The 11,339-nt window shown below is 37.0% G+C and overlaps 1 protein-coding gene across 1 annotated transcript; it reads right to left on the minus strand.

The window, feature by feature from the left end:
- Positions 1–217: 217 nt before the first annotated feature.
- Positions 218–6,014, minus strand: LOC145781154 (exosome complex component RRP46-like). The gene is made up of 4 exons (XM_082592921.1): positions 5,855–6,014; positions 2,618–2,853; positions 1,234–1,275; positions 218–980 (listed from the first exon to the last, which is right to left on the minus strand). Exons 1-4 carry the CDS (start codon positions 5,943–5,945, stop codon positions 657–659), a joined length of 693 nt encoding a protein of 230 aa, XP_082449047.1. The 5' UTR covers positions 5,946–6,014; the 3' UTR covers positions 218–656.
- Between the last annotated feature and the right edge of the window lie 5,325 nt (positions 6,015–11,339).

The raw sequence follows: 11,339 nt of genomic DNA on the forward strand, positions 1-11,339 counted from the left end.
CAACCAGCTTAAGCCGGGAGTCGAACCAGGATTGCATGATTGGAAAGCGAGCTCCTTTATCCGCTGCGCCATCCCACCGAAGTCTACAAGTAGCCTATGCGAAACTGCCGGCGTTAAGCTCCCAAAGAGGCTTTCTCAGTCCTAGGATAAACTTTTACACAATCAACATTTGAATCATTCCCCTTAGGGAGATCTCAAGTTAAAGAACGCAACCGTTCACTGCTATCAGATTCGATGGGGCAGATAACTGACATATATTTGGAATTTGAACACATGGATATTGAAAAATTGTCCAATGCAGCGGCTATGATTTTAAACTTAAATTGTGGTACCACGCATTATGCTAAAATTAATACAAAAAATTGGCGCTGATATTGTCTCAGGTCGTCGCTTCTGCAATACTTTAAACAGAAAAATGCATGCGTGACGCGCAAAGCTAAAAAACATACACCACTTTGCACTTACATTAGCAACCACAATTGTTCATTCTACAGTGCGGACAAAAGATTTTCTAGCTGAAAGTTCCACAAGCCAAAACATCCAATCTGTCAGGTGTAAGTGGTCATTTTTGTTACGACAATCCTCCACATTCACGTCTTTTGAGAATAGAAGTACCGGCAGTGCTATTTCACTTTCATGGCAGCAGTAGTGGGAGGTTACCTCAAGTCAGCTGAAAGCTTTTTACTTATTGACTTTCTAAAAAATTGCAGTATGTTGCTGCTTGCCTTTTTCGCTAATTGAAGGCTCTCTCCGTATTGTGATGATGTCATCGGACCACTTGTATAAGTAGACAACAGATCGCCGTTGGTGCTATCAAATACGAATGTCATTAACGCCAAGGCAGCTTCCTCTATTTTCTTGCTCGGACTTAAAATGACCTTTGTCGGTCTTTCACTGTCCGATTGTCCATCCTCGTCAGGTTCCCGATACAGTGCAACAGTGACAGCAACAGGCATGGAACTCATTGACACTCCGGCATCCTGAATCAAAAGTACAGTTTAAAAGTTGACAAACGTTGGTGCGAGTAGTGTTGTTGCAAAAGCTTTAAAGATGCTACGATACCGTAGCCCAACTCCCCTCAGAAAAAAAGAGAATATCTACAATGTTTAGTGAAAAAATTTAGCATAAGAAACTAAAATTTCAGCGCATTGATTATTGTTAATGAGAAAAATGTTGAACACTTTTAGAAGTTTTGTTTAAAAATAGTGTGACAAGTAAAAAACTGTAGTATACCTGTAATGCCATGCTCACTCCATTGATGGCACAAGAAAGCAACTGAAAGAATTGTTAAAGAATAATAAAATACCATACGGTACATGGTACCAAGATAAGATTACGTTGTCAGTTATGATTGCAGTGCTGTAACAACTTTTGTGGATTATAATAATATAGTGCGGATATGTAACTGTAACTTATTGAATGGGAAACAACAATACTGCTGGGAAAAGTATTTTATAATTTGCTGGTGAAAACTTTCAAGTTAAAGTTTAGCTTTCAATGTTTAGCTGGCCATATGAATTTAATTATCTGACAGCCTGCTTCACCCTAAAAGGGAGATCATCATTCAAATAAAATTCTATTTGAATAAGGACCTTCTGATGATCCCCTTTTTTTGGGTGAAACAGGCTGTAGAAGTTGTAGAAAGTAATAGCTATATTTGATGTAATTTGCTTGGCTTTGAGCACTTTTTGTAGTATTAATAGCATTTGTTGTTTAATTAATTATCTAATTCAGCGTGGTCCAACTGCAGACCAGCGGCCCAAACCTGGCCCGCAAGCTCCGTTTTATTGGCCCTCGAACTGATAGTCAGCTTTGCTTTAATCTAGCAATATCACTTCAATTTTTGTTTCTTTGTTATTGTAATTGACAAAAAACTTTGTGAATGATCCTTCGTGATGCATAACAATACCACTTTGTTTCAAAAAAGTTTTCCTTGGGCGTGAGAGTTAGTACACAGCCCCTAGGCCTAGAGCCTCAACTCTAATTATGTGAACTTCAGAACGATCTGTTTTTGCTGTCGAAGAAAATGGAAAATCCTGCAAGCTTTTGGAAGTTAGTGTTAAAGGAGAAGTTTCCCTTTTTAAAAGATGCTGTTCTGAACCTGTAGGCCACTCAATGTTTGGAAGTACGTTTTCGGCAATAAACAACATTAAAACCAAAATTCGAAATTAACTTGAAAACGAGGCTCTTTACGCTTGCGTTCGCATAGCCACAACTACGATTCTCGTGGATATCAACGCAGCAACGCTAAGGTCAAAAATTAAAACTTAAAGTTGATTAAGTTAAAGATAATCCCCCTTTTAGGGTGAAACAAGCTGTAGAGGTTTTAGAGAATAGCAACTATATGCCATAGGATATGTATTGTATAATTTGCCAGCAATAAGCCTATGAATCGCTATTTAAAAACATTGGCTCGCAAGATAAAAAAAAGTTTTTTGGCCCGCGATGAAAAGAAGTTGGACCATGCTGATCTAATTGGTTAATTAAATCTGCATCATTTAAAGTCAAGACAATCTTAACCATCAAATTGACTTAGTAAATAACACACATTCAAAGTTTCACTTTGATCTACTACTAAGTACCGGTAAGTCAAATTACACAAATAAAATAAGGATACACATCCTTGATCTTGCATGACTTGTATAATGATGGAGAAAACACATCTCGGATGTAATGATCTTAATATGACTGATTCACAAATTCGGCAAACAAATTGTTCCAGGTATTTCTCGGCTACACCAGGAATTCCAATTTTAGGTCGAAAATTGACTTCAACAACAGCTTGTTTGACATCCTGCTTACTTTCTTTGCAATCTGCTGGTCCATACATACCAACAAGAACAGAAGTTTCACCTAAAATTAGTTATTGAATAGTTTTACAATCTAATAAAAGATCAAGCACAAAATAATCTCAGCAACTGTCTAGTGCAGTGGTTCCCAAAGTGGGCGCCAGCGCCCCCCTGGGGGCATTTGCAACCATGAAGGGAGCGCTGGCTACAAAGTGGGCAATTGGGGGGCGCTGAGGGTAAATCGGGCAGTTACAAGAAGAGGATTGCAAAGCATTTTTTGTCATGTTTTGCTTCAAAGAAATACAAAAGAAGACGGTGACTATAAGACTGTATAAGAGCTCTGTGGCAGATATTTTGGCAATTATGTTGGCAACGTCGCTCGCAGTGCCTTACAAGTTAGTTGAGGTCGTAACGTAACGCATGGCAATTTGAAGCACTGCGATTATGCAAATCCGAGAGTATTTTGATCGAGCGTTCGTCTTGATTTATCTTTGAAGATTGTTATCAAAGCAATGAATGAAATTATAGCGCACGCTCTGAACACACGCTTATTCAAACGATTGTGCCATGAGAATGACGAGGCTTTTGAGCGGTTACTAGGCTACTCCACACCGAAGTACGATAGCTTTCCAAGAGAAATTGCCTTGCACGATTGTATTCGCTGTTTGAAACTATAGTGGAATTTCTACAGAATTGTGACCCTGGCCTGGCGAATGACGTCCTGGTTGTGAGAAATAATATCGCCTACTTGTCAGACATATTTTCCAAATTTAATGAATTGAAATTATCCCTTCAGGGTAACGAAATAAGCTTGTGTTGTATCAGCGAAATTTAGCTAGACGATAATTTTTCCAATTTTCAAGCTTGCATCAACTTGATACCAGTGACAGAGGCATATCTGATGTTGATGTAGAAACGTACAGCAATCATCTTCAAGAAGTACACAAAGGCATGGAAGTTCGATTCCAGGATGTATTCCCGTTAGAAATCCCTGACTGGACAATCGACCCATTCTGTGATATTTCCGAACATGGAATTCTTGAGGAGGAACTGATAACATTGCAAAGCGATTTTGCACTCAAACCGAAGTTCAATATCTCGTATCAATCGTTCTGGCTACAGAACCAAATCAAAGAGAAATACCCTCACGTGTGGAATCGGGTCAAAGTTTTTATCATTGCCTTTCCAAGCTCATACTTGGTGGAGCGTGCTTTCAGTGCCGTGAAAACGCTTCTGGATAACAAAAGAAACCGTCCTGGCATAGTTAGACGGGGAGACTTAAGATTATTCCTATTCAAACTGGAACCCGATATCAAGAGGCCGATGACATTGCACCAACCTCATCCATCTCATTAGAGTTGGACTTTAAGTTGTGATGAATGGAAAATAACTTTGGTTTTACTTTTTTTATTGAAGGGGGCGTTTGACACTCTGTACGTTGTCCAGGGGGGCGCTATTAAAAAAAAGTTTGGGAAACACTGGTCTAGTGTATAAACATCAACATGAAAAATAAATTGCTTTAAAAAACTGCATATAAAGTTCTGGAAGTTTAACACAGAGAGCAATAAACTTGTATAAAACAATCTGTACAACATGACTATGACTACATGACAACATGACTACAACATGAACATCTGTACAACATGACTAAGATCATATTAAATATATAAAAGAAATAATAATAAAAGAAATAATATATATAAATAAAATAATAATATAAAAGAAATAATAATTAATATATATATCATATTAAATAAAGCATTACATTTCTTATTAATGTGTCTGGGGCAAAAAAAAAACAAGATTAAACAAAGCACTTATTATATATATATCTGATCCACAAGCATGTTAACACAGAAACAAAAAAGTCTACATTTTGAAACACGCACAAATGATTGTTTGGGTGGCAAGGACCCAAGGTACATGTCTGCAATTACTACACTCACAAAAATCTTGGCCGATTCTCACACGATGAACATAAGACAAATTAAAAACCTCACAATTTAATAGTTCAAGTCAGAGCTAATTGTAGCCAGCATTTTTAATACCAGTCAAACACATATTCCCAACATCTAGAGCAATGGTTCTCAACCTTTTTTCTTTTGTGGCCCATTTTCTTTGCACAAAAATTCTGACGGCCCATTAATTGTTTATGCAAGAAAAAAATTGCAAAATAGGTTAAAAAAAAAAAACAGCAGAAAATGTTCCAAAACAGATTATACTGTGCAATGTGCATCAATGAGATGCGTGCTCATGAACGTTATTGACCAACTTGTAGTTACAGTGGTTCTCAACATTAATGCCGTATTTCTTCTTTGAAAGACACAACTATTGTCAATTTCTCCAGACAATATTTGACAAAAAATACTAAAAACAGATCTGCACAAATTTCAGTAGGATACGGCTTTCAGTTAGGTTAGGCTATGACTTGATGGTAATCACAAGAGGGTCTATTACATCATAAAGTGTTGTAAAAACTTGACGTTGATCAAAAACTATGTGCTCACTGCTCAGTCATAAATAAATTAACCATTTCATTAGATTATTTAGATAAATTTACATTTGATTTACATTTCTTTCCAATTCCTTTCAACACGATTATTCCTCCCTTTAAATTAAAAATTTCTCCTCACGGAGCCAAGTGGCTCCCTATAAGAACCACACTGTTGTAGTTGCTAAAAATTAACGTTCGTATATTAACCCATGCAACAGACGGCATTGATTAGGCTACACATACATCATGCCACCAAAATTATTATTTCAATAATTACAATGGAAATTACCATTCTGCAGCAAATTACAGCAGCACCATTCATTGTTGCTACAATAAAAAAAACTAAACAAAACACACATGTGTAAAATTAACTATAGCAACACAAATGAAACTACATTTTTCACTAACTGGCAAATTTTTAAATAGGTCTGTGGCCCACCTCAAAATCTTTCCATGGCCCACTGGTTGAGAACCGCTGATCTAGAGTTACATGTTTATAACATTAACATACTAGTAAGTAGTATGGCAAGTGTCTAATGCTCTCTTAAACACTTAAAAAAATACTACTTACCTTCTGTATACATTGCTGACCCATCGGTATTTTTCAACACACTTTGATCACATTTCAATTCTGAAATGTGAAATGTTTGGCAGACATCCATCAATTTAATGTTTGCAAAACAACGCCAACTTATACTGGTTGTAAATCTTCTGAAACAAAACTTTTATTAGGTTACTGAACAATGAACATGTTGTCTGGAACAGCTTAAAAAGAAAAAAGTTGCAATTAGTAATGCACTGGAGGCATTATTTAGGTCGGATGCAGGATGTCCCTAAAATAAATAGTGCTGAAAAATAAAAGCATTATACCATTTGCAATTAGTGTCAAAATCTAATCCAGTATTAGTATGGTAACAATCAGTGAGGTATGGTGACCATTTGTTTGATTGTTCACTTTTTTTCAGCTAGCTTTTAACACATGTTAGGCTTGTAGTTTATATACTCAATATGTTCAGATCATATCAGATTATATACTCAATATGTTCAGACTATATACTCAATATGTTCAGATCATATACTCAATGTGTTCAGATCATATCAAAATAAGCCGATATGATATGTATAAAGAGCTATTGTGCATATCAAGCAAGCTTTTAAAACTTTATAAAAAATGTGTACACCTAAAAAATGGTTACCATACGCCACTGGTCAAAATTGTTTAACTACTACTATATTTATTAACCACTGCTCAAACTGTTAACTTATACTAGCGATTTTGGCTGCTAACAGATCGACTTTTGACAAATTTGAAGCTGCACATTGGCACGGCTTGTGTATAAAGGTCTCCATGGTGCGAACCCAGGGCTGGATTTCAGCCGGAGCGCCGCTCCGGAAGCTCGATCAAAAAATTGACTTCTCCGGAACGGCGTTCCGGAAGCTCAAATATTTTATACTCTTATTATGCTTTGCCCTGTTCAGTAAAAGTATATCCATAATTCTTGATGAGTCGGCCAGGTTAAATCGGGTATTCACTCTGATAATATATCTAATTCGTACCAGTCTTGACGGAAGCGAACCTGTGAATGTATTTGTCTTGTTGAGCTCGCTAGTCTTACGGTGAATGGCATTTTTGATTCCTTGAAGAGCTGCCTAAAATCATATGGCATGTCTACAACATTTTTATCTTCTTGTTTGATTGGTGTTGTATGTGATGGCGCAGCTGTGATGATAGGTCGCAAAAATGGTGTAGCAAAATGGCTTCGTGATTAATTTCCAGACTTTGTGGTGTGGTAATGTGCAACCATAGATTGGAACTATCGGTTCGTCATGCTGTAAATCAGTCAGTAATTTGAATCGATTTCGATCTTTTATGGACAAACGCTATAGCCTTTACCATGCTTCTCCTAACAATAGCAGGGAATTGGGTGAATGTGCAGCGGCTGTTGAAGTGCAGTTATTGAAAATTGGAAGGGTAGGCCTATTGGACACACGTTGGGTAGCCTGGAGTTTCAGCACAGTTAGTGCCGTCTGGAATGATTTCCCAGCACTTTTCGAATTTTTTAAAAAGGGGGCGACACAAGATATTCTCGGGAACGTGCGAAATATCAAGGACTCTTGTCGAAGATAACATCTACGGATTTCTTGTTGGACTTGGCTTTGATGTACGAATACTCGCAAGAATTATCCGAAATAGCCTAAGCCTTAAATTGTAAAACAGAGCATGTAGGCTACTATTTGAGATGCAGATAACAAAATTAATAATCTTGCAAAATTATTTAAAACACGAAGGAACGAACCCGGACGACATTATGGCATTGCTAATGATGCTGAAAAAAACTTAGAGTTCAAAGGTGTAGAATTACATGTAAACAATTGCAGAAATAGCCCGCTAATCAATCCCCGCATCTTCTACGCTGTAAATCAAAAATTGTAGTTTTAACCACTTCTTGGGGTGGTCTAAAAACTCCACTTCTACTTTTTCATTTCCACCCCATAGCCTATTGGGAAAGATGGTCATTTCCACCCTACCAAAGGGTGGTATTTTCCACTCAACAGAGAAGGTTGTATAATCACTTAGGAAATTCCATCCAAGATCGCTTGTTGAATTCAACAGACTTGTCATTTATTAACAGCTGAAAAGTACTTGATCCAACTATTTGAGTAATGACACACGGGGAAAACGAAATCATTGAAGTAGCAAAGAGATTGCGCTTAGATGAACGCGAAGCTGCTGTGAGAGGACTTCGTGAATATACAACTACGAAAAGAAGATCCCAGAGTCTTCAAAATTTGATAACGTCACTATAATCCCTTCCAATTTCATCGAGCGAGTGTGAGCGCGGATTTTCACAAATGAACCTCATACTGACATCTGACTGTGCTTCTCTACACACTGTAACTGTTTCAAGTTTACTCTTTATACGAATGATCCGTCTTCCACTGAGAAATTTTTAACCAGCGAAGTGTGTTGGATCCTGATTACGCCATGGACATAACCCGGCAATTGAGACCCGAAGTCGCCAGAGGTTTTATGATTTTGAATAGGCTACGATAACGATAAGTGTCTTAAAAATTGTAGGCTATAACTTGAAAAATCAAAAGTGGAAAAAACTAAAAACATTTTTTTTTCTAGGCTATAACTTGTATTTTTTTGTATTATTGTTTCAATGTCCCAATCATACAACGCCTACCATCACGGTGCCCTTTTGTAAGGCATGCTGCAAAACTCCAGCTCGCTGATTTCAGCACGTCAGATGCCTGGTCCGAGGAATTGAGCACTGTGCCAAAAATAAAGTCTCCTCTCGTTCTATTCGATGTCTCTTCTGCCTCTTCACTCCCACTTGGTTCTGAACTTCAGAGATAGGAGTAGGTGACACTGAACCGAATAAGAATGAGAGTTGGCCGCTTCAATGCTTGCTTAACACGCTGGGGCATAAGGGACTCTGCTGCTTGTCAGTGCGGTGCGACGGAGCAAACAGCTAACCACATCATCGTTGGGTGTCCCATCTATTCCCCTCCCAATAGAATAACAGGCCTCCGCACACTTGACGATCTGACGAAAAGTTGGCTCCAAGCCCTTTCATTCGGCTGACCACAAACTTTCTGCTTCATACGAACGACGACGACTAAAATATGAATATTTGCATTGAACAACGCTATACCATCTATAAACCATGATACTTACTTTAGCAACGTTTTAGGCTACATCAAGTGTGTTGTTTCAAAGTCTTATAAAGACATATTTCTGAATTTCTTCTACAGCACCTAGCGCATTTGGAAAGTAAAAAACTAGCGCTCCGGAAGCTAATCTTCTGAAAATCCACCACTGTGCGAACCTATGATAATAACTCAAAGCTGATATAATTTTGAACTCTAAACTAAATGCACTTTATATCTTTTTTAAAATCAAAACTGTTTTCCGTCTCAAAATCAAATTTAATCAATGCAAAAACATCCAAGCCCAGTCTAACTTGAAAAAACCTGGCTTTGTTTTTAGTGTTGCCAGTTGCGTTTCAGATTTCCAAAGAACCGCAATGCTTGATCTTAAAGTTTTTTTGTTCACGAAAATTCAATCAATCAATCAATCAATGTTTTATTTGTCAGTAACAGGAACATAGGTACATGTTTGAAATATGCAATATACACAGTACAAAAGTTACACAAGTTCCCATACCGACAGGGAGACAACGAGACGACCATACGGTCTACTAGTCAATTGCCACCCTACGGAAATTACGATTTTGCCATTTAAAATAAGCTTGCAAGAGAAAAATAATAATTGAAACGTTCCCGCGCTTCAACAACAGCATACGCACAAAAAAACAAAAAAAAAAAACATATTGATGATAACGTAGACCAAAACACAAAATTCCATGAAGCAAGCAGAGAATAATAAAGTTTCCGAAGCAACTGACAAGTTGGTTTAATGGTTTCCATAACATATCACTTACGATGCACTGTAGCTTTGTAAAATTAACGTTTTGATCTCTTTTTTGAAACAATGAAATGATAAGTTTTTTAGCCTGCTTGGAACCTCTGACCAGAGCATTGGTCCCAATACCTGCATGGACTTCTTGCCAAATTCTGTGTTTGATCTGTTTATAAAATAATTGTTGCCTGTTTGATATCTTGTGTTATGCTGATGAATAGATGAAGCATTTGTAAATAAATCACAATACGTAGACGGATACTCATTCATATGAACTTTGTACATATGTTTTTTTATTTCAATGTTATGTAGGCTATGTCTTTTAGTTTCAAGATGTTCATTTTGAAAAATAAAAAATTAGTGTGAGCATAGTAATTTTGTTTCGTAATTATTCTTATAACCTTTTTTTGTAATTTTATTAATGGATCCAGTGCACTGTCACAGGCCTTTCCCCAGCTTGAAATACAATATTGCAAATGACAGTAAATCAAAGCGTGATACACATCTTTTAAAGTGTCTGTGTTGACATAATTTCTGAGTTTAAGCAACGCCCATGAACCTTTTGCTACTTTTCCGCAAATTTTATCTATGTGATATTTCCATGTTAATTTGTTATCTATGTAAACGCCAAGGTATTTTATTTGATCTTTTTGTTGAATGCTATAATGTTAAATTGATATAAATGTGTGACCTATGATGGACGCCAATTCTTGTCAACTTGCACCATGAGCGTGAAGCATGTGGTCACCTTGAATTCACTGGTTTTCTTACCTTGCATCCCCGCCTTGGATTTAAAGTTTTTCAGATAAATATTTCACGTTTTGTCAGACCGACTTCAAAAACACCTGGCTAAAGCATTTAAAACCGCTAAAAGTCATGCATAGCGATCTATAGCCTACAGGCCTTCCCAACTGCAGGCCGATGCAATTTCTATTTTGAAATCTAAGCTAAATTTACCATATTTTATATCCCTTTGTTTAAAATGATAGTTTTGAGAATGTCAAATCATTGCATAACTCCTAATATTATGAGAAAATAAATTGGCGAATAAGTAGGTTTACAAAAACTAACAAGAGCAAGTGCCTATGTTTTCTGTACAAGTTTAGATTTTTATAAAAGAAAACAAGAAAATTTATTTCAAAACAAGATTGCAAATAAAAATTCATGGTTTATCGCTTCTAAAGCTTCGAAATTGTGTAAATCGAGATGAAAATAGCCTTATTTGGGGAAAAATAGCTGGAAGAAGATGAAGGGCTGCACAAAATATGGAAAAGGGCCGCATGCGGCCCCCAAGTTGCCCACCCCTGCTTTACATTAACCCTGAGTGGCGGAGTCATCTTCTTTTCACATAGCCTACTCAAACTAGGCAAATCTCTTCGACTCCACAATTTCAATTTGTTGGCATAGCCAAACGTAGGCTGCAGCCCACATTTGATTTTACCTTCAGCACTCTTGATAACGCACCATGGCTGATCTTCATAGCAAATGTTTATTTATACAATTCTTGAAAATATCAGCTAAAGCTATAATATAATGGGCTGTTCTTTTGTTTGTACGGTAGGGTAACATTTTCTTTTCTATATGAAGTTTTTCTGAAAGTGTTGCCACCATGCCAAATCCTTCAACT

The sequence above is a fragment of the Aplidium turbinatum genome, chromosome 12, assembly GCF_918807975.1.
Source record: "Aplidium turbinatum chromosome 12, kaAplTurb1.1, whole genome shotgun sequence".
In the NCBI taxonomy this organism is placed as follows: Eukaryota; Metazoa; Chordata; class Ascidiacea; order Aplousobranchia; family Polyclinidae; genus Aplidium; species Aplidium turbinatum.